Source organism: Propithecus coquereli, unplaced genomic scaffold (assembly GCF_000956105.1).
Source record: "Propithecus coquereli isolate 6110/MARCELLA unplaced genomic scaffold, Pcoq_1.0 Scaffold14, whole genome shotgun sequence".
Lineage (NCBI taxonomy): Eukaryota > Metazoa > Chordata > Mammalia > Primates > Indriidae > Propithecus > Propithecus coquereli.
Genome location: NW_012138302.1, coordinates 14,698,906 through 14,722,068, shown reverse-complemented (window position 1 = coordinate 14,722,068; position 23,163 = coordinate 14,698,906). Strand labels below are relative to the sequence as shown.

General features: G+C 43.6%; 2 protein-coding genes across 2 annotated transcripts; both read right to left on the bottom strand.

Moving 5' to 3' along the window:
* Window positions 1-2,755: 2,755 nt before the first annotated feature.
* LOC105806350 (chromosome unknown open reading frame, human C1orf123) lies at window positions 2,756-7,749 on the bottom strand. Its single transcript, XM_012639448.1, has 8 exons — window positions 7,716-7,749; window positions 7,417-7,500; window positions 6,253-6,309; window positions 5,810-5,891; window positions 5,567-5,598; window positions 4,150-4,227; window positions 3,380-3,445; window positions 2,756-3,078 (listed from the first exon to the last, which is right to left on the bottom strand). The coding sequence occupies exons 1-8, from the start codon at window positions 7,719-7,721 to the stop codon at window positions 3,001-3,003; spliced, it is 483 nt and encodes a 160-aa protein (XP_012494902.1). The 5' UTR covers window positions 7,722-7,749; the 3' UTR covers window positions 2,756-3,000.
* A 1,674-nt stretch (window positions 7,750-9,423) lies between these two features.
* On the bottom strand, window positions 9,424-21,057 carry MAGOH (mago-nashi homolog, proliferation-associated (Drosophila)). The gene is made up of 5 exons (XM_012639447.1): window positions 20,815-21,057; window positions 17,650-17,708; window positions 15,912-16,022; window positions 10,800-10,882; window positions 9,424-9,694 (listed from the first exon to the last, which is right to left on the bottom strand). Exons 1-5 carry the CDS (start codon window positions 20,900-20,902, stop codon window positions 9,595-9,597), a joined length of 441 nt encoding a protein of 146 aa, XP_012494901.1. The 5' UTR covers window positions 20,903-21,057; the 3' UTR covers window positions 9,424-9,594.
* Between the last annotated feature and the right edge of the window lie 2,106 nt (window positions 21,058-23,163).

Here is a 23,163-nt window from a genome sequence, read left to right as displayed (position 1 = left end):
AGCTTCTTCAGGGGGCCTCTCCTACTGGCCTGTCCCAGTGCTCAGCATTCATACTAACAACTCCCCTCAGCCTTCCCTCTTGTCTCAGATTCAGGTTAGGAAGGGTTCCAGGGTGGTAGCTAGGATGACAAAGACACTTAACTATTGATCCTTAGCCCAGTTAGGGTTCACACACATTTTGCACATTTGTACAGAACTCAACCATTTGTAAGCTCTTCCCTATGCACCGGTTGATTTGATCTCCTCAACTCTACAATGGGCAAAAATTATCCCCATTTTACATGTGCAAGGGTGGATAGTAATTACCCCACTGATCTGCAACATCACCTGCCATTAATCAGTTTTCATACATAAATGGGTCTGTTTATCTATTGTCCCACTGGTCAATTTGTGTATCACAGTGACAATACCATGTGTCTTAATTGCCACTGCCTTATGCACATTCTGATATTGGGTAGGGGAAGTCTACTCTCTTACACAGATTTCAGAATCAACTTAAGTTCTATTTTAAAAAGTTGAGATTTCTACTGGAATTTAATTTATAAATACAATTGTTAGAAATGAGCACCTTTGTAATATGAAGTCTTCCTATCCACCAATAATAGTATAGGTCTCCATTTATTTAGGCTTTAACAAGTTTCACTAAAGTTTTAGTTTTCTCCATTAAGGTCACAAATCTCTGCTAGGTTAATTCCTAGTTATAAATACTTTCTGGGCTATTTTTTGGTTACTGTTACGAATAGTGTCTTTCTTGTACTCTGCTTGTTGCTAGTGCATTGAAATGCATTTGATTTCTGTGTATTGATCCTAAATCCAGCACCTGTTAATTCTTTTGGATTCTTCTAGTGGAAAATCATAATCTGAGGAAAATGGGTTGTTTCTTCCTTTCCAATCCTTTCCTCTTATTTTTATAATCTTACCGCACTATTAGAGACCTCCAGCACCATGATGAATTGAAGCAGTGTTTGAGGGCATCCTCATCTCACCTGATCTTGAATGGAATTTTTCAAACATTTTATCATTTATTAAACATGGCATTTGCTGTTTTCTGTAGGTATCCTTTGTGAGCTGAAAAGTGGTTCCCTCCTGTTCCTAGTTTGCTATGTTCTCTGGCTTGTGTTGTTAATGGGTGTTGAATTTTACTGAATACTTTTTTTGCATCTGTTAACATAATCTATTTCATTTTTCCTTTAATGTATTAATGATTACTTGGGTTCCCCTCCCTATTTCCTGAAAGATGAGAAAATAACTTAAAATATAAAGAAAACCTTGAGGCCGGGCGCAGTGGCTCATGTCTGTAATCCTAGCACTCTGGGAGGCTGAGGCGGGAGGACTGCTTGAGCTCAGGAGTTTGAGAACAGCCTGAGCAAGAGCGAGACCCCGTCTCTACTATAAATAGAAAGAAATTAGCCAAATAACTGAAAATAGAAAAAATTAGCTGGGCACGGTGTTGCGTGCTACCCGGAAGGCTGAGGCAGGAGGATTGCTTGAGCCCAGAAGTTTGAGGTTGCTGTGAGCTGAGCTGACACCAAGGCACTCTAGCCTAGGCAACAGAGTGAGACTCTGTCTCAAAAAAAAAAAAAAAAAAAGAAAGAAAACCTTGAGATCCCATTAGTGTTTGCCCTTTATGAGCTTAACACACACTTGCTGGTACCGAGACTAAAAACCAGAAAGGCTGCTTACCCAGCCCAGTGTTCCCTACATTATCTGCTTCCTAGGTGGGCAGTGGACTGGACCCACTGGGCAAGGGCTGGCTGACCTGCTGGCTGAGAGAGGACTGAAGAATCCCTGCTCTGTTAGATGCACAAGAGCCTAGGGGGCCAGGAACACAGGGGACCTAGAGGAAACACAATGTGACTGCCGGACTTCAGAGGGGGCAAGGTAGGCACCTCCTTGGCACCCTGGGCATGGCCAGCTTTGCCTAGAACCTGAAGATCCCCTTCCTATAGCCTCACAAGCTTGGAAGTGGGCAGACCCTTTCCCGCTCCCAGAAATGGGAAACGAAGATAACTAATTTTTGCTTCCAAAGAATTCCAGCCTCCAGTGGGACATTGGAGAAATAAGGTCCCTGGTAACAGGTTTTCCAAATGGTGGGTTCGCCAGTGTGAAGGCATGAGCATCCCCTCATGACTTAGTATGCACTGAACAACTCTGTCTACTGCATGGGGGATCTTCTGACCAGGGAACCAGGCCCATGAGACTTAAACAGCTGTGACTGCTATCTTCACAGCTCCCAAGGGTTGTCTGGGGGCAGAAGAACATACAAGTGTGGTCACAAGGGGACAAACCAGGACGAGCAGGAGGAGCTACAAGGACCACAGAGGCTGACTTAGAATAAAAAAGAACTTTCACACTGACTCTCCTGATGGGCAGGGAGTCCAATCACAGCAAGTGAGCACAGACCTGATGACCATCTGCTCTTTTGTAAAGTAGATACATGCCAGGAGTGCTGACCTCTAAAGTCCCTTTTAGCTCCGGAATATGAAGTGATATCAGCTAACAGAGATGGCTGGGTTTACTTGAGAGCCAAGCTAGTCAATGCAGTATTTTGGCTGAGGACTGCTGGTCTCATGCATCATTCCATGGGCTCTGCTGCCCTTTGTGCCACTGGCTTTTATACCTTTGATCTGGGCTGACCTCACTCCCCACGACCTAGAGAGATCTTAGGAACCATGTCCTCCTGCATATTTTACAAACTGGACCAGGTGCATGATTTAAATCTGAGAGAAGGTGCCAGGAAGCAGGCAAAGACCCCCAGTGTGAATACTTATTTGTGGAGGGAGTGGCTGCTACCTGACTCCACCTTCACACACCAGTTCGGCACAGACAGGGGCTTTATTGGTGGGGCTTGGGAAGCTCTGACAGAGCCCAGCATGCAGACTGGGAAGGTTTGGTGCAGCTGCCAGGAGACAAGGGAAGAGGGGACTGGCCTCAGTGGCCTCTGCTGCTTGGAGGACTTTGTCCCTTCTCAGTCCTTCAAGGCAAGTGTGCAGGAAGAGTTCAGCACTTCACAAACTGGTGGGTGACCTCGTAGATTCCCACAGACTCCTGGGCCTTTTCATCATAGTCAGTCCAGTCCTGTGAAATAAAGTGGCAATGTTAGCCTCACAAGGCAGAAAGGGACAGCGTGGAGAGAATTGGGACTTAAAAGGCCCAGCTCAGGCTCTGTCTCTGATATTCATGAACACATATGACCCTGAACAGAGCCAGATAGCTCAGGCCTATAGACAGCACTACACTTGGGCCATTTAAATAATAAAATCACCAACAAAAAGCACAAAAATGCAGAGTTAGCTTTCCATTGCTGAGCCTTGTTCACCGAAAGGGTAATTCCCACCAGGTTCCCTACAGCACCTTGTAAGGCCCCCAAACTTCGTACCTTCTCCTGCAGATTAATGTCACTGAACACTGTCCCTGACTCCACACCCTCAGCAGCAAACCCAGCCTGCAGGGGACAAGAAGGCAGCAGTTAGTCTTGGGAAAAGGAGGCACTGGGCTGGCATGGAGGGCTGGCTGGGTTGCTGGTCTTGCAAAGCCTTTGAGATAGAGGACAGGGATGCAGTGTGAGCAGCCGTTCTGGAGTAACTGCTGAGCTTCCAGGACCTGGCAGCCTCCTTGTGACCAGAGTGGTTCCTCCAAATTACAGCCCTGGACCAGAAAGCAGGAGGTGTGGGGTAAAGTCTTCTGCTACCACTGCTTTGCTGAAGCACCTGAGCATGTCACTCCCCTCTCTGGACCTTAGTTTTCTTATTTATGAAATGGGGATGACAGTACTCTCTCTTCTGCCTACCTCACAGATCTGTGTGAGGTGAAAAACTGCAAAAAATAAAGGGGGACGAGCACTAGCTCTGGAGTCAGACAGACCTGGGTTCAAATTATAGCCCCACCGCTTACTGTGTGACCCTGGGCAAGTCGCAAAACCTCTGAAGTTCCTTCCTCATCTGAAAAATAGGATGAATAGCTTCATAGGGTTACTGTGAGGATTAAACGAGTTAACATAGAAAAGTGACAGGCATGGTGCCCAGCGTATAGTGGCCACTTAATAAGTGACAGTCATCCCTAGTCCATGATCTCTGTGGGAAGCACATTTCTGCTGTCCCTTCATACACCCCTTCCCCAGAGATACAGGTTTCCCAGGAAGACACACACCTGGGGCTGGAAATCAACTGGTTCAAGGCCCCGGCACTCAAACTCTACTATTGTCTTGAACTTCTCATTGTCTTCAGCCTAGAAAGGAAGCGTGTTGAGGAGGTTAAGCCCAAATGTGCCCTCAGGATGACCCCAGGGCCCCTGCCCTTCCTGCCAAGTGGGCCCTTACTGCCCCTGTGAGCCTAGAATGGGACCCGGGAACAACTCATCCCCTTCTTACAAGAAGCCTGCCTTGGGCACCTGCTCCCCAGGAGGCTTTCCACGGACATGGCTGCTGCAGAAAAAGTGCGGATTCTGGGGTCAGCCTGCCTGGATGTGAGGCTGAGCTCTGCCTCTCTTCCCCTCCAGGCCCAAAACAAGGCTGAGGAAACCTCTACAGGTTTACGGTGAGAATGTGAAATACGTGTTAAGTGCCCAGAACAGTACTTGACACTATGTTCAATAAATGATAGATAAAATTATCAAGACCAAAAATATGAACAAGAATATTAAGCTACAAGTTCTCCAGATCATCCAAACAGTCCTGGTACACACAGCCATAAAGCCTTTAGCTAATCATCTGCCATGCTTTGAGGGCAGAGGGCTGGCCTAGAGCCTTTGACATAGTATATGGACGTAGAAGGGTACCTCTTGGGGGGTGGGTAGCCAGGAAATTCACGCCTACTTGACCCACAGGCCCAAAGACCCCAAGTGCCATACCCATTCACTCTCTTCCTGTCATTTACCTTAAAATAAATTCCTGCACATCAACCATGTGTCTAATACGGTGAGGCACTTCTCTGTTGGGCCCTGGTTGGCTTTTTATTTGCTGGTCTACTCCACTAGATTATGATTTACTTGAGGGCAAGTCCTCACTTAATTTCTCTCTTTAACTTCAAGACAAAGCCAAGAATTTGGCACAATGCAGACATTTTAAGTAAATATCAAATAAGGAATGAGTGAATACAAATAACTGCCCTTCTTTAAACGAACAGACTCAAAGCACACACACTCTCCCTTGCCTTTGGGCTTGTTATGCAGTATCTAACAACTCTCCAGTAACATCCACGCTGTCATGATACGGGATGCACCCAAGGACTATCCCACCTATGGTTTCAGAGGCAGCTTGCTAGTCCCCTAAAATGTAGACAAGGCAAGTGCTCTCAGTGATGCAAACAGCAGCTCGGTTGGGTCAGCAGTCCGCTGAGCTCCCACAAACCAGAGTTTATAAGGTTCTGCAATAGCCCGCTCAAGAGTCTTCTCCCTGCCAAGCACTCAGTGTATGGTAGATAAATAACTGAGTGAATGAAAACTAAGTATGTGAATGAATGTCCTGTGGCAGGTCACTCCGGTGCAGATGTAATTCTAGAACCCAGGCCTCCTAGCTCCCAGTTTAGATTCAACCCCACCACACCTGCCACCACAGCCACAAACTTACATTGTAAGGCTTGATGGTGCTGCTCAAAATGTCTGAAACATAAAAAAGAAGACAAAGCTGACTTCAGTCCATACCCTGGCCCCACCCAGGTACCCAGATGTGGCACTAGGAAAAAGAAATCTCTGCACAGGCTTCAGCACCTTAGGCCTGAGTCCACCATAGATAATGTGAGCCTACTTTTGGTCTAGTACCAGGAAGCTGTGGGCCAGCCTCGCAGAGCTCAGTATTCTTGGCCTGACCTACCAATGGAGTTTTCCCGTGCACACAGCTTGCACTTCTGGACCATGGAGGCACTGCCACGGCCACCCTTCAGGGCCACACTGTCCTGGCAAAGAACAAACAGAACCTCTAGTCACACATAAATTAAATGCTAGAGTCCTGAAGAGATCCAGTCCCACTGCTTATCCAGTTGAAGAGAGCAAGACCCAGCGAGGGGAGTGACTTGCTAGGACAAGAATCCTGGGGAGGCTTCCTGAGAATAAGGAAAGGGCTTCCCCTTAATTTTGAACTCTGCTTCACATCCCAAAGATGCCTGTTGTTCCCAGTGCTGATCACACTGATGCCTACCCTCCCAGACCACAAAAAAGCAGGGCCCAAAGGGCCAGAGAGATTAGGGCCAGTTTCCCCAATTCCTGCCCAGAGGTGTACATGTGTTTGTGAGTGTGCTGGCGGTAGGGAACAGTTACCATCAGCCGGATGTACTGCCACTTCTCTGAAATCTCACCACAGTTGCCACATTTCATCTTGGGAGGAAAAAAGAGTATCAGTAAAAAAGCCGGCTCAGTTGGGCAGACACCGAGAGAAGGAAAAGAACAGTGTGAGGTGGGCAGGCCCATAACCTACCTTCTTGTTGGCAATCTCACTTCATCCTTACAACTAGCCCCAACAAAGACACAACCAGACTAATCTCTGGGCAAAGGACAGGTCAAGCTGTTTCTCATGTTGGCACATCCACCCTCCCAGAAGTGCCCCGTCTGGCTGGTGATTCAAGGCTTGTGTGGTACAGAAATGGCCGCAGCAGGCCCCCCACCCACTCTGCGTGGTTGGGAGCTTCCTTTGCATTCCCACAGGCCCGCAGGTACTAGTTAATCTGTGTTACTATTTTTCTGTTTCCTTCAGCAGACTCTGTGCTTCTTAAAGCCAAAAAACACTGATTCCCCAAATAAGCCCTGGCACTCAAGCTTCAAAATACTTGAAAATAAAAGTGGGCAGAGGTGCTTCTTGAAGGATAGGGCTTTTGACAAGTACAGAAGAAGGCTGTGATTTAGAGTAGAAGGAAAATAAAGCAGAGACTCTGAGATACGGAATAGTGAAGGACCTCAAACTGTTTGGGTAAGGGGAGGACCTCTGTAGACTATGACACTAGGGTACCAGATTTACCAGCGTGGGATAGGGAAGGGTGAATTATACACAAAATTGACCTACTTCACAAAAATAATATCAAATCAACAAATAAAACCCAAGGAGAAATTATTCACCTTATCAAGTAATCACAAGGTCCCTTCAAGTAGTATTTCATTTAGTGTCTGTTTAGTAAGACCATGAAATATTTAACAGAGGGAAAAATTACAAAAGGAAGAGTTCCAACACTGCCAATTAAAGATGAACCAATAAACTTTAAAAAGCAAACCTAAAATTCTAACCAGAAAAAAAGCCGAACACTTAATACGTCTGGTTAAATAGTTCTCATGCGGCCGGAGAGAAAGCTCCCGTTCAGTACTGACATCAGAACAGGCCAGCTCTTCCCGGGACCGGTCCCCAGTGCCCCTGCCGGGAACCCCTACGAAGTCCACCGCCTCTCGGATGCTCCTCCCTTCTCCCCGTCCAAGGTCCCCGCCCTCCAGCCGCACCTTCAGGTACCACCGAAAGTCCTCGCCCATTGGCCGGAGCTTGGTGACGTTCTCCAGCGTGGCTTTGAGCTGCAGCGCGATTTTCTGAGGAGAGGGAAGGCCACAGCGACTGTGTCAGCGCGCCTGCGCAGCCTCACGAGCCTACGCCTAACCCATATCTGCCCCTCCAGGCACGAGCTCCGCCTCCCCCTCCTTCGGCGCTAGCCCACGCCCTTCATTCCCTCCTGGCGCGAGCTCCTGCCTCCCAGGTCCTCGCCACCTGTCCCTCCATGTCCCGGCGGCGGGTTGCCTCCCCTCACCCCCATAGTGTCCCCGCTCAGCCCAGCGTTGGCTGCGGCCGCTACTTTACGGTCCGTCGTAAAAGGCGGCCGCGGTCTGCGCACCCTCAGTGCGGGCCTCGGGCGGGCGGGGCGCGCGCGCCGCTGCTTGCCCTATGAGCCGGGCTCTTCCAGTCAGGTAAGCTGACACATGTGAATGTCAACTGAGTCCGCCATTAACCGGTGCTCAGATCCGCTGAAGCCTGCCTTCAGGAATCGGTAATGCACGCCGATTTTGTGCCAGCACTAAGCGAACAAGACAGCCCCTGCCCGGAACCTCTGCTAGGCATCCTCTGGCCCCTCAGTTCTCGTTCCTGGCCCTTCACTACTCTGCTTTCCCTCACACTTGGTCCCTGCCTGCCCCGTGAAACTTCTCAGATCACGTCGGTTCCCCCTGCCCAGGAGCAGCCTCGCTGATTCGGAGATGGTGCGTTCTCTAAACTGCCCCATCCTGTTTCGCCCACGACACCTGGTTTGTAGGCCCCTCTTCAGAGTTGCCAAGTGTCCACGTCCTCATCCTGGTCCCTATGACTAGATGCTCCCCTTCAGCTGGCTCTTTTCAGGCTCCCACCTGCTTATCCTTCTATCATACGCCTCCTGAACCTTGTTTTACCTGGCCTCTTGTCCAGGTACATCTGAGACCATGCAGGAGCTGCGGACATCAACATTAGAAGAAACAGCCCATCCAAGACTCAATCTTCTGAGGTCTTCATTGTCATTTATCATTTGGAGTTTTGTTTTGTTTTTAGTACTTGAAGACCAGATGGATGGATTTTATTTTTTGCCTCATTGCCCCAAGTACCCTTATAGCAGGAGGTGCACTGGATTCAGGAATCCTGACATCTCAGCGCTGCCCCTAACTTGTCCCATAGTCTCTGAAGGAGGCAGAGTGTAGTGGAAACAGCACTGGTCCAGAAGTCAGAATACTTGGGACCTTGTCCCAAGCTGGCCATTCTTTAGGGATGTGAGTTGCTAATCAATTCCCTTCAGTCAAATGAGGCTTATCAAGGTCTAGGTCCTTTCAGTAGGTGCAATCTGTTCAATCAGCAATTTGCCTAAAGAAGCCATACAGTTTAGCAGAAAGAAAAAGTTCCTACAGATCTACCTACTGAACGAATTTCCACACAATCTGTACCAACTTGGTTTCAGTCCTTACTGGCTGTTGTTATTCTGATTATAAAATGGATTAATGGAAAACTTTTCTAAGACCAGGCATTTTATCCCTTGTAATGTACTAAACCAAAGCATCCCCCTGCCCACACTACTGAACTATAGATGTATTTATAAAAGGTGATTTAAAAAACCCCAACCACAATATTTCATGCTTAAAATTAACAATACTTCATTAAAATCATCAAATAGTGTTCAATATTTCCTTGATGGTATCAATTTTACGTTTTTGAATCATGATCCAAATAGGGTCCAAACGTATTGATTAAGATGTCTCTTAAATCTTCTTTGTACATCCATCTGTTTCCCTTGCAATGTACTGAAGAAACCAGGTCATTGGGTCTGGAATTTCCTCTAGAAATTGCTGATTGATGCCCATTGTATTTTTCTTAGCATATTTCTCTATTCTTTTATTTCCTGTAAAATGGCAGTTATATCTAGAGAGTTGAGTAGATTTCACTTTTGGGCAATACTTCACATAGGACACTAGTGTTTTATTATACAAAGCAACTGAGATGAGTTCACATGTTTGGGTCTTTATAAAATAATAAAAATTGGATTTTATCATGTATTTATTAAAGATAATCATTTATAGCTTATAAAAAATATTGCCCTGATATACACAAAAATTTCCTGATGATGGTAATTAAAAACTACTCCCACCCCCCTCATGTCCACACCAATATTCAACTTAGATTGGTTTAATCTTGAAGTGTAATCCAATAAGACTGAAGACCAAACACTTCAGGTCCTGGACAAGATAATAAAATACTCGTAAGCCTTCTGGATCCCTAAAATACAAGAAGAAAAAAAATGTTTAAAAAGCTGAGAAAAATTGGCAAAAAATACCATTTAATAACCCTAATTATTCATCTACCAAGATGTTCTTTGTAAAGGTATTTACAGCATTAAAACTTCGAACAATTAAGTTCCATAAAGAAAGAAAGGCTATATTAAAAGGGAATATTATGAGATCATTTAAATATGCTGAGTTTTTTAAATGGGGAAATGTTTATATCATATTACGTGAAAAAGAATGATTAAAATAAGATTGTTGATCTCAACTACATTTTTTGTGCTTTTTAAAAGTTTTTTAATGTACAAAGACTAAAAAATACTTTAAGATATTAATAATAATGGTTGTCTAATTCATAAGATTATGGACAATTTCCCCTTTCTACTTTTCTACATTTCCTGTATTTTCTACAATGAGCGTGTATTACTTTCAGAATTAGGAAAACTTTTTGACAAAGTAGTAGTACTAAGCAAGACCAAGAGGTTGAAGATTACTGTGGCATCACTGGCTAAGAACAAGGAGACTGTCCAAAGGAAGACGATTATGCCCAACATTTACTAAAAGTGAGTCATATCTAATGCCAAATCCTCAAAACACAAGAACCAAAGAGGTTGCCAAATTCTAAGGATCCTTTGTAGCATATAGATTCATGTCTCAACTTTATAATCTGCCCCAGTGACAACATGAATTTTAATACTTAGATCCTAAAAAATTTCAAGTTTTACCAAAGTCAGATTTAAGATGTGCCAGTCTGAATGGTCAACACTGAAAAGGCTGTTCAGACTGGGAAGACTCTACAGTTTATCCTGAGTGCTTATTTTGGCATATTTCATTTTCTGTTCTGACTGCTCCTATGCATTAATCTGTATGTGTGTGTGTCACCAAGAAGCTCTTAGTAGCAATGATTGAATGAAACACCAAAAGTAGTAGGAGCAAGCCTTCAAAAATATTTGGAATCCCTCCGTAATAAGGACAAAGCTGCCACCTCTGTTTTGCACTTGCACCAGATCTTCCCATAATTGTTCCAGTTTGGTTAAAGACTTCTTATCAATCTGCTCCAAAACAGACACAACTGCATATTAAGTATCATGTACACTTACTTGGATTGATTGACATCAATAAGGGAACCAATTTTTGATGTTGTGAAAGAAATGTGTTCATCTCCAATGACGATTTCAAGCTCCTAGAAACATTAAAAAAAAAAAATCTAAGTTGAATAGAATTGGATTATTCTTCAAGCACACAGGAGAAGGGTTTATGATTTGCCAAATCACAAACAATAATACAGATGGCCACAAAAACAAGGACAGTTCACTCTAAGCCCTAAACTGTGCTAGGCACTAGAAACGGATAAATACTAGTTTAGCCCTTGATAAGCTCATACTTGTAGAGGAAGCTGTATTCTCAAGGCTCTACCATTTCTGAAATTTGGAAGAATTTACATACGATTTTGTATACAAGTTTTCATTGTTAACAATGTGGTGTAACACGGATAGATCTGTGTTGGTTTTTTTTTTGGAGACAGAGTCTTGCTGTCACCCCAGCTAGAGTGCAGTGGCATGATCATAGCTCAGTGCAACATCAAACTCCTGGACTCAAGCAATCCTCCTCCCTCAGCCACCCAAGTAGCTGGGGACAACAGCCGTGCGCCACCACACCCTGCTAATTTTTTCCATTTTTAGTAGAGACAGGGTCTTGCTTTCACTCAGGCTGGTCTCAAACTCCTGAGCTTGAGTGATCTTCCTGCCTCAGCCTCCTAGAGTGCTAGGATTACAGGCGTGAGCCACTGTGTCTGGCCTAGATCTGTGTTTTAAAAATACAAAAGGATCTAATCTTTCTGGGCAACATGGGACAAGGAAAGTGTTCCAGACCTTGGCTTTGATCCCAGCTTTGTCACTTCCTAGCTGTTTGATCTTGGGTCTCAATTTCTAAATAGTGACATGAGTACCATAAACCTTCAAAAAATATCTGTGGGGGTGGCTACTGTGTGCCAGGTATTGTTCTCAGTACTTGGGACAGATCAGTAAAACCAAACAAAACCAAAAAAAGATCTCTGCTCTGTGGAACTTAGATTCTAGTGAACTCTGCTTATTTTTTCTTCTTCTTCCCTATTTCTTTTTGATTTATAATCAAACAGAAAATAGAAAACACTGAGACCAATGTTCCCAATACGTAGATTTGAAAAATGTTAATATTTTGTCATACTTGTGTCAGATTTTTTTTAAAGAAATAAAATATAAAGTTTATGTCCACCTCCCATTCTGTTCGTTTTCCTGCATTCCCTGAAGTTGGAGTGTATTCGTTCCACTCATGTTTTTAGATTTGGCGATATGTTTTAAAAATTTTACATAAATGGTCATACTATATGTATCTTTTTGCTTTTTTCATTCAACATTGTTTTTGAGATTTATCCATGTTGAGTTACATAGATCTAGTTCACTAGTTTTAAATGCTTTAGAGTATTCCATTTCCCTACTGAATAAGACTGAAGTTCTACTTTTTTTTTTTTGTGAGATAGAGCCTCACTCTGTTGCCCGGGCTAGAGTGCCGTGGCGTCAGCCTAGCTCACAGCAACCTCAAACTCCTGGGCTTAAATCAATCCTCCTGCCTCAGCCTCCCAAGTAGCTGGGACTATAGGCACGCATCACCACCTGGGCCTCCTAGAGTGCTAGGATTACAGGCGTGAGCCACTCTGTGCCTGGCCCCAAATTTTTGTTACTATAAACAACGTGGCGGCCGGGCGCGGTGGCTCACGTCTGTAATACTAGCTCTCTGGGAGGCCGAGGCGGGCGGATTGTTTGAGCTCAGGAGTTCGAAACCAGCCTGAGCAAGAGCGAGACCCCGTCTCTACTAAAAATAGAAAGAAATTAATTGGACAACTAAAAACATACAGAAAAAATTAGCCAGGCATGGTGGCGCATGCCTGTAGTCCCAGCTACTCGGGAGGCTGAGGCAGGAGGATAGCTTGAGCCCACGAGTTTGAGGTTGCTGTGAGCTAGGATGGCACTCTAGCCTGGGCAACACAGTGAGACTCTGTCTCAAAAAAAAAAACAACATGGCAAGAATAGTCTTCTATGCATTTTCTCATACATATGTGAAAATGTCTCCAGGAAAATTCCTAGAAGTAGGATAAGTATTTTAAACCGTGCCAGATACCACCAAATTGCTCCCTAAAATGGCTGTACTAATTTTATTTTCACTAGTAACATAAGAACCCCCTTTTTCTCATATCCTTTTTAAAACATGGTGGGTTTTCTTTGTTGTTATTCTAAGGGGTTCAAAATGTTATCTCACTATTGTCCTAATTTTCCCTTTATAATTTTCACGTTTATTAGCCACTTGTTTAATTCTGTAAATTGTCTATTAATAAGCTTTGCCCATTCTACCACTACGTTGTCTTTTTATTAATTTGCGGTTCTTTATATATTCTGGAAACCCCTTGCCAGTTATGTTTTGCAGATATCCTCTTTCAGTCTGTGGCTTGTCTTTCAATTTTATCTTGCTGTCTTTTATCAAACAGAATTTTTAGATTTAAAGAAGTAAAATTTACCAATCTTTTCCCTTGGAGTTTCAAAAACTCCTTCTCTACCTAGAAATAATAAAAGATAGTCTATATTTTCTTCTATGTTTTAAAATTTTTCTTTATTTCCATAAACAGTCTAATTTAAAATATTCCATAAATTTACTGCCAATCATCCTGATACAATTTGTTAAACAATTCATCCTTTTCCCATTAACTTGAAAGTCCACCTTATAGTATGCTGTTCTACATTTCCATATATTCATGAGTTTGTTTCTGGGCTATTTTGTTCCATTAGTTTAGTTGTTAATTCCTGAGGCAATACCACACTACAAATGACTACAACTTTTTTTTTTTTTTTTTGAGACACAGTCTCGCTTTGTTACCCTGGCTAGAGTGAGTGCCGTGGCATCAGCCTAGCTCACAGCAACCTCAAACTCCTGGGCTCAAGCAATCCTTCTGCCTCAGCCTCCCGAGTAGCTGGGACTACAGGCATGTGCCACCATGCCTGGCTAATTTTTTACATATATATATATATATATATATATATTTAGTTGTCCAGATCATTTCTTTCTATTTTTTTTTGGTAGAGACGGGGTCTCACTCTTGCTCAGGCTGGTCTCCAACTCCTGACCTTAAGCGATCCACCTGCCTCGGCCTCCCAGAGTGCTAGGATTACAGGCGTGAGTCACCGCACCTGGCCATGACTACAACTTTATAAGAAATCTTCAGTGTTACCTTGGCTACTCTTGCCCTTCTTCCATGAATTTAATGCTCATTCTATCAGGATCTAGGAAAAAATCCTGTTGTGATTTTAAAATTTGAATTAGAATGAATTTATATATTACTTTGTTGAAAATCCACATCTTTGTAATACTCAATCTTCCCATATGTAAAAACAATACATATTTTAGTCCTTCTATAAAGCCCTTTCCATAAGTTTTGTATTTCTTGTTAAATATATTCCCAAGTTCTTTATAACTTTTGTTGTAATTATGGATGGGATTGTTTTTAATTACACTATCCGATAGGTTATTGCTGGTGTAAAGGAATATGCCTTGCCCTCTTCACAGAATTGTTGTGATGACTGAATAAGTTAACAGAACTGAAAATTTTATAAGTAATAAAGCAAAATAGATATATTTGATATTATTATCAGCCTAGCTCACAGCAACCTCAAACTCCTGGGCTCAAGCAATCCTTCTGCCTCAGCCTCCCGAGTAGCTGGGACTACAGGCATGTGCCACCATGCCTGGCTAATTTTTTCTATATATTTTTAGTTGTCCAGCTAATTTCTTTCTATTTTTAGTAGAGACGGGGTCTCGCTCTTGCTCAGGCTGGAAAGGGTGTGATTTTTAAAAAAAACTCTTGAAGGGTTGGCCCATCATTTTGAGGTTAATTAGGTATGAGCTTATATGGGTTTTCATTTTAATTTAATAAATATAATTATTACTGAGCTTTTACTATACACTGGCATTATTTTAGTCACTAGAGAGACAGCAGTGAAAAAAATTGGTAAAATCCTTGTACTGAATGAGCTTGCATTTGTGTATGTGTCTATTTTGGTGAGGGATGAAGGGAGACAGATTAAGTAAGGAAAAGCAAATTAGACAATTTTAGACAATAAATGCCACTAAGAATAAAATAGAACTTATTTTTTAAAATGATGGGGAGAGGCTTTGATTGGATGGACAGGCAAAGTATCACCGAGAAAGTAACTTTTGAAGACCTCAATAATAAAGATAGTTTTGGATAGAGTTGAAGAATATTCTAGGCAGAATGTGGCAAACTCAAAGGCCTTAAAGAAAGACCCACCTCATTAGAAATGACGCTAACAAGGTTTGAACACAGTGAAAGATTGTGAGAATGACAGAAGATAAGGTGGGAATTTGGATTTTTAGTGGGAAGCTTCTAGACCATTTAAATCAGTGGAATACACAAACAAATATTTTTAAAGATCACACTGGCTTCAGGATGGAAAAATGGATGGTATGGGACAAGAGGAGAAACAGGAAATCAATCAAAAGTCTGGATTAGGATTGCAGCTGTCATGGCGGAAATATCTTTTCTGTTAATTCAATCAAACTTGACAGTGGCTTTTATTTTTTTAATTACCGAAATGGTCTTCAGAATAAATATATAAGCCATGAATTTACATAATACACTTAGTTGCTTGTATGACTTTCCTTCTATTAGAGTGTTGAAATAACTTTGTTCTAGCTTTGTATCCCCACAATGCTTTGTCCATAGTGGTTACTCAGTAAGTGAGGTGGGCAGCAAAAGGTTTGAGAAAGGGGGTTGTCATAAGAAGAAATTCAGGGTGGGCTCTAGGTGGGCTCAGTATCACTCAGCATGGGAGGAACCTGCAGCCTTTAAGGCCACATGTGGCCTTCTAGGTCCTTAAGTGTAGCCCTTTGACTGAATCCAAATTTTACAGAACAAATCCTTTTATTAAAAGGGGTGCAGCAGAGAAAGATAGAGCCTTTCTTGTCTCCTTTGGTGGTTAAAAAGGAACAATCTTGAAATTAGAAGGCCGCAGGTTCTCCACCCCTAGACCAAGGTGCTGGTAATCTGCTTTGTGCAGGGCTCAATATCACATACACACAAGTGGATTCACTGTCATATGCAGAGCAGTAAACCTTATCTTATTTGTAAAATTTCTGCACTAGAGGATAATCAATAAAACACTCACCTGCCGGCCCACTCGGTCAGGAGGAGGCCACAAAGCATCATCTTCTTTGGTAATTTCACTGTCATCAATTATTCTCTTCAGTTCCTCCATCACGCTTTTATGTACATAAGCCTAAAAGCAAGTTAAAAAACAAAATTTAAGTTGTATCGTGAAGCAGTGCTCTGACTCAGAAAGTGATGGAAGATAAAAATCACTGCTCCTACAGACTTATTTCTGGCACCTCCTTAAGTGAGAAGATATTCACCTGACCTCAACATGCTAAAGGAGAGGGACAGAGTCAGAAGTACCCAATAACTACACCCCAGTGCCCCATCTAGTTGTTACTACCTCCTGGCACAGCCTATTCACATGGACCTTCTCTCTGTTCACATACCCAACTCACATCTGAACCCCAAACAGATCTGTGAATGTGCCCTGCTATGGTTTGAATGTTTATGTCCCCTTTAACACTCATGTTGAAATGTAATCCCCAATTCAACAGTATTAAGAGGTGAGGCCTTTAGGAGGTGGTTAGGCCAAGAGGGCAGAGCCCTCATGGATAGAATTAGTGCCATATAAAAAAGCTCAAGGGAACCAGCTGGCCCCTTTTTGCTCTTTTGTCTTCTGAGGACACAGTATTTGTCCCCTCTGGAGTACGCAGTAACAAGGCACTATCTTGGAAGCAGAGACTGGGCCCTTACCAGAAACCAAACCTACCAGCACCTTGATCTTGGACTTCCTAGCCTCCAAAACTGTGAGAAAATTCTATTCCTTATAAATTACCCAGTCTCAGGTATTTTGTTATAGCAGCACAAAATGGTGCTGGTTATTCTCAACTAGATAACATGCTTCTGAGGAGCAGAGATATGTCTTTTACAATACGTTTTGCACACTAGCAGTGAGGATGCTGACATGTGTGGATAAGTATGAAATCAGTAGCTAATTAAATATGATGATATGAAAATATATTGGCCGTTAAAACATTTTCAAATGTGACAAAGTGGTTAAAAGGAAAGAGTAGCTTTGATAAAGCCTTAAGTGTGTGGCAGAAATCACAGCAGCATGGAGCACGTAGACTTTTAGGGAGGCAGACATGGGTCTGAATTTCTGCTGTAATTCGTACCAGCAGAGGTGACTTGAAACAAGCCCCATAGTTAATATCTGGGCCTTCATCTTCTTATTTGTAAAGGGGATATAATACCCCCCATGACATGGTCTGATAATCAAATTTAAATAAGATCATATATATAAAATACCTAGTGCCATGCCTGACATCTAACATGCATTCAGTGATGTTAACTGCTTTCCTATGCTCCCTTTCCCCATTCAGATGCAAATTAAATAGCTCTCCCCATTGAGTGCTACATGCCAGGGAATACACCAAGCACTTTAAGTATAACATATTTAATTCTATGACAGCACTTGGGAGTGGGGGCAGGGGTAGGTTTTATTATCCTTGTTTTTGCAGATGAAGAAACAGAAAACTTACCAAGTTCAGACAGGGGACTTGCCCAAGGTCACATGGTTAGTAAGCAGGAGATTCAGGGTTCAAAGCAAGGCATGCCAGACATCGAATGGTTACTAGTAACTGATTCAACAATGTAAAAGAAAATACAAACTAAAAAATTTGAGAAATAATCTAGAAGCTGTCTACAGACATATATATGCTTCCCTCTTCTATACCTTTCAATACTACTCCTAGAAAGAACAGAAACAATGCAAAACAAAAGGCTGAACTCTAGTGAATGAAGGCTCATACCTCTTTTCTGATCATGACATCGTTTTTGTAATTGCTGTTGTTGGCATATCTCAATTTCCCTGTGAGGGAAAAAAACAAATGTACAATAAAAACATATGAATAAAGCATCACTAGCCTACTGTCAGGTGTTGCCTAAAATATATCCTAACTTGCTCTTCCAAGTGTCTAACAGATTTAGTATTTATACCTTTGGTGTTTCAACAATACTAGCCTTTCAGTTCTTCACTTCAGGCTATTAAACAGCCTCACAGCTAACTATACAGCTGACACTGAACTACGGTTCTTGCAAAAGGCTGCTCATAGTGGTAAAAGAACACAGGCAGGCTCTTTTGTGACTCACATCCTGCAAATCACATTTTTGCAGGATAATGTCCTGGGCTAAAAATAGGGATAGTAATTGATAACTTACCTGCACACAGGACCTCCTGAGGCTCAAATGTGTTGTAAAGGCATTTTGAAAACCACAGGATGCTCTTTTATATTATTGTGTGACTGTGTTAACACCCTGATCTACTACTGTGATGGAAAAGTTGCACTTTTATCACTGAGCACATTTGGTACACAAGGCTCTTTTTGTGCATTATGTACATCCAACAGGCTAATTTGAGTATATGGTGGGGACAAAGGAAAAGACAAAAGGAAATAGAAGACATGATTTTTTTTTCCCTGTAGACTAGAAAACACACATGTAAAAAGAGCCAAATTAATTTAATTCAACAGTCAAGGCCTATCATACAGGTTCTGCACTGTTTCTCTGTCTCAAGTCTCTTCCCTTTCAGTACCACTCTCCATACAGTGAACAAGGTGATTTAGTAACATACCTATCTCACTAGGTTACTATAATACTTTGATACTGTCAATGGCTTCCCACTGCTTTCCAAACTCCTCAACATGACATATAGCTAATCTGAGCCCATCTGCCTTTCCGGCCTCACTCTTGCACTATTCCTCTCTCACACTGCTGGAGTCAATCAAACTACTTGGTTTCTGCCTGAAACATCCCATGTACTTTTTGGTTTTTCAGCCTCTTTGCTGTTAATGATGTCCAAAAGACCTTCTTGACTCTTCTTGGACTCCTAACCAACTCCCACACTTTCCACCCCGGCCCCAAGTCATTTTATGTAGGAAGGCTTCTCTGACCTGAGGCTAGGTTAGGTGCCTTCTCTCTGCTCCCAGAGATCCCTCTGTTTCTTTCTACCACAACACCCAATATACTGTCACTGTTTACAAATCTATCTCCCTCACTGTCAGAGCTTATCAGATTCATCTTTATGCCCTCATTCAGAGGATGTTTTCTGTCATCGTTGATTCTTCTTTCCTTCCCCATAGTGAAAGGTGGTCTTACTAATAACCTATCTAACAGAGGAAAATAAACTAGCAAACAGAAAGTAAGAGAAATAAACTCACAACACAACTACCCTTAGTTTAATTAAAACACATGTGGCCTAACTTGTTAACGCTGAGTTCTTTCTCAGCCTTGAAAAAAGTTCCTGAGTGGACAGTAGGTGCATGAACTTCCCTGCTTCCTCAAGAAGAGACAGTATCAGATGCCTTCTACTATCAAGAAGAAAGAAGAAACTAATTTCTACTATCAATCTGTTATGTGGGAAATAGAAAAAGCCACACAGCAGCTTCACAGCTGCTTTTGTTATCAGTCCCCTGAAGCAAAGAAAAAAAGCCATTTCTACCTTTTAAAAGGACCAAGCAACTTTCCTAGGTGCCTGACATTTCTTTCCTCCCCCTGTGTGTCCTGGCCACAAACTCTCTATCTCTATCTTTCCTTCTCAGGAAAATAAATTAACTTTTACTTTTGGATATCCTAATCACTGAGAATTCTGCGCCCCCCCCACCCCCAACCTACGGACTTCACGTCCTAACACACAGTGCCCTCTCCCCAAATCTTATCAATGAGAAAAGTCCAATTGGTTCTGTCTCCAACAGTATCCTAAATCCTTCTCTCTACTTCTACTATTTCTCTAGTCCCAACCAACATTTCTTTTTTTTTTTTTTTTGAGACAGAGTCTCACTCTCTTGCCTGGGGCGAGTGCCGTGGAGTCAGCCTAGCTCACAGCAACCTCAAACTCCTGGGCTCAAGCAATCCTTCTGCCTCAGCCTCCCACTCGGGACTACAGGCACGCGCCACCATGCCCGGCTAATTTTTTCTATATATTTTTAGCTGTCCAATTAATTTCTTTCTATTTTTGGTAGAGACGGGGTCTCGCTCTTGCTCAGGCTGGTCTCGAACTCCTGAGCTCAGAACGATCCGCCCGCCTCGGCCTCCCAGAGTGCTAGGATTACAGGCGTGAGCCACCGCGCCCGGCCCCAACCAACATTCCTTTTGTCTTGATAACTTTAACCATCTTCTAATCAGTAGTCCTGTTTCCACTCCTACACATTCTGCACCCAATAGCTAGAATGCTTCATCAAGAACAGATCACATCTTTTCTCTGCTTAAAACGTTCCATTTCCAAACTCTTTACCATGGTCTATAAAAACCTACCCTACAAGGCTCCTACTTGCCTATCCGACATCACCTCCTACTATTCTCCCCGGAGCTCACTACGCTTCAGCCACACTGGCCACCTGAAACATGCCTAGCTCATTCCTGTCCTTCAGCCTTGACACTTGCTGCTCCTCTTCTGCGTGGAATGCTCCTCCCCAGCTTCACAAAGCAGGCTCCTTCTTGTCAGAGTTCAGTTCAAATATCCCTTCTCCAGAGAGCTCGCTATTGGCCACCCTCTCTAAAAGCAGCCCACCCAACAATTATTCTATCATTTTATTTCCTGACCACTCATCACTGAGAATTATCTTTTTATTTATAATATCGCTCCCAACACTAAAACACAAGTTCCACAAGAGGCGAAGCTTGTCTATCTTCGCTGATGTATCCCCAGAGAGTGGAACAGAGCTGGGCACGAAGTGGGCGTTCAATCAACGTTTGTTGAATGAAAGCACTCTGGTCAAAAACGTCACTAAACAGAAGCCCCTGCACATGGATAGAAAGACCCCGTGGGGCGGACACAGGAGCGTTCTTTCCAGACTCGCGCTGCACAGGTCTCAGTCCCTTCCTCCTTTAGTACCCCACCCATTCCCAACCCCCGGCCTCCCCATTCGCCCACCCCCAGGCCTAGTCTCTGCTCCCGGGGGGCGGGAGGTTGCTTTTACCGTCGGGCCGGAACTCAAACTCCAGGAACTCGTGGCCGAACTTGCCCTTGTGACCCACGTAGTAACGTAGATAAAAGTCACTTTCCATGGTTCTCAGAAGGAAACTAAGACCGAACTTTAAGAGCCAACCGCACCGCGACGATCTGCGCACAGTACTGACGTTTGTGGCGGCGCCGGGAAGTGACGTCAAGGCAACGCCGTCGCCCGCAGTGGAGGGGCTCCTCCCCGGTCCCCTTCCTCCCGGAGGTGAGGCCAAGACTGTCACGCCCCCTCACGCCAAGGCGGGAACTAGGTCCCTTTAATGCAGAGGCGGGTCGAGCAGTGCCGACCTCCAGCTCAAAGCGGGAAGTGGGCCCGGGTTCTCCCGCCCGGGGTCTCGCTAGGCCTGAGGTGGAAGGCAGCTGGATGGCCTCTGAGCTTCGACGCAGGGGTCTGAGACCTTGCTTAAAGGCTTCGGGCCCAACACTCTGCGCCCTGCTTCCCGCCAGGCTCACCCTCAATTTAAAGGACGCCCCACTTGTGTGAGTCGGCCAAGGCTCTTCACCGTCTCCGACCCATGTCACGTGAGGTAAAATGGGGTGAAATGACCCGACCTCCCTGGAGGACGCGGCGCGCTGTGGTGTGTGTGTCGAAAGTTGGCTTCCACTGAACTTTCCTGTTTAAGAAAACAGTTCTCAGTGACCGCTTCCCTGAAGCCACAGTAGAGATTCCCTGGAAGTAACTGGCCCGAGCTTATCCCCCATTTTATTCCTTTCTAGCTTTTATTTCTGCCTTTCTATCCCTTCCTACCTCATTGGTCTCTAGAATAGGCGCTGTGAGGAGAAGTTAAACTGCATATTTGCTTTCCCACTCCCAGCCATCCCACTTACCAGGCAGTGATTCTCGGTCCTGGCTGCGCAGCGGAATCACCGGAGCAGCCTCTTGGAGTACTGATGCCTGGGCCCAGCCCGAGCCAATTCAAATCTCCAGTGGCGGACCTGGCCATTGGTATTTTAGGTGCAGCTCCCCGGGTGAGTCAGAGTCGAGCACCGCTGCCCAAGGGACTCTTATCTTTTCAGGCCAAAGTGTTTGTCCTCCGTGAGGGCTGAAGCAGTCGAAGGGCTTATAAGCAGGAGAGTAGAAAGAGGTGGTGGTGACCTGACTTAACTGCACTTTAGAAAGATCACTTTGGCTGTGGAAAAAACGTAACCGTTGAGTAGCCCAAGGCAATCAAATCATAATTATAGGAGCCTGCTTTAGCTCATCTAAATTCCAGCCACAGGGAGTGGTTCTAGAGACAGTGCTGAGATGACGTCCATTCTTGGGGCCTGGCGACTATAACTGTATACAATTCCGTAAATCGGGCCAGTAGTCTCGGTTGTCATTCCTGGTATTAACATTGAGTCCTTTTCTCCCTGAAAAAGCATTGATAGCAGAGTATACAGTGAGTGGGTGGGTGGGTCAGTGGGTGGAATAACTGGAGACGGGTTAAAATAATCCCTTGTGTAACAGTGATTCACTCGTAGATGAACCGATTCAACCTTTTAGACCTCAGGTCCTTATCGTTAAAATGAACATAATAAGGTACACCTGGCAGAGCTGTTGATAAGAAACAATGTCTTGGAAAAATACTTTGCAAACTGTAAACTGCGGTAAAATCGTAAGGCATTTTTATGACAAAACACTGGATATGGGTAGTAACAAGGAATTGTACCAAAAAAAGGAAGAAAGGTATTAAGCACCTAATAAATGTCAGCTCCCGGGCTGAGCCCCATTCCATGTGCTTGTTCTTTCAATCATTACAAAGAACAACTGATACTACTGACTTGGTGCAGATTTTGTACTTCATTCAGGTCATAACAGAAGATTTTCTTTGCTATGAAGAGTTACTCGCTTTGGGCGCCCTTATGAACAGAACACAGGGAATAGAAATATTCAACAACTTGGGAGATAAATGTTGTGAAGTTGGACTGAACTTGGTAAATTTAGTGAGTGTATTATACAGATGGTGCACCTTCCATGACAAGAAACATGACGAGTTTATTGCACAGATTTTAAAAAAAGGATTAACATATCCAGATGCTCTCATTTCTTTTCTTTGTATCTTGCATCAGCAAATCTCTGTGCTAAAGCTACTATTTTAAGTGACACTTTGCAACATGTTATAAGTATTGTTAACTATATTTGAGCAAATGCAATACGGCATCCTGTTTTGTAGTTGAAGGATGAGGTATTCAGTGTGGCTTTGTCATACCATTCTAAATGTGCGTTGGTTATTGCAAGGACAGGTGTTAGCCAACATTTTATCTCTGCAAAAACAGATAGTTAAATTTTATGCAGAACAGAATCAGCGATGTAAATTATTGAAAG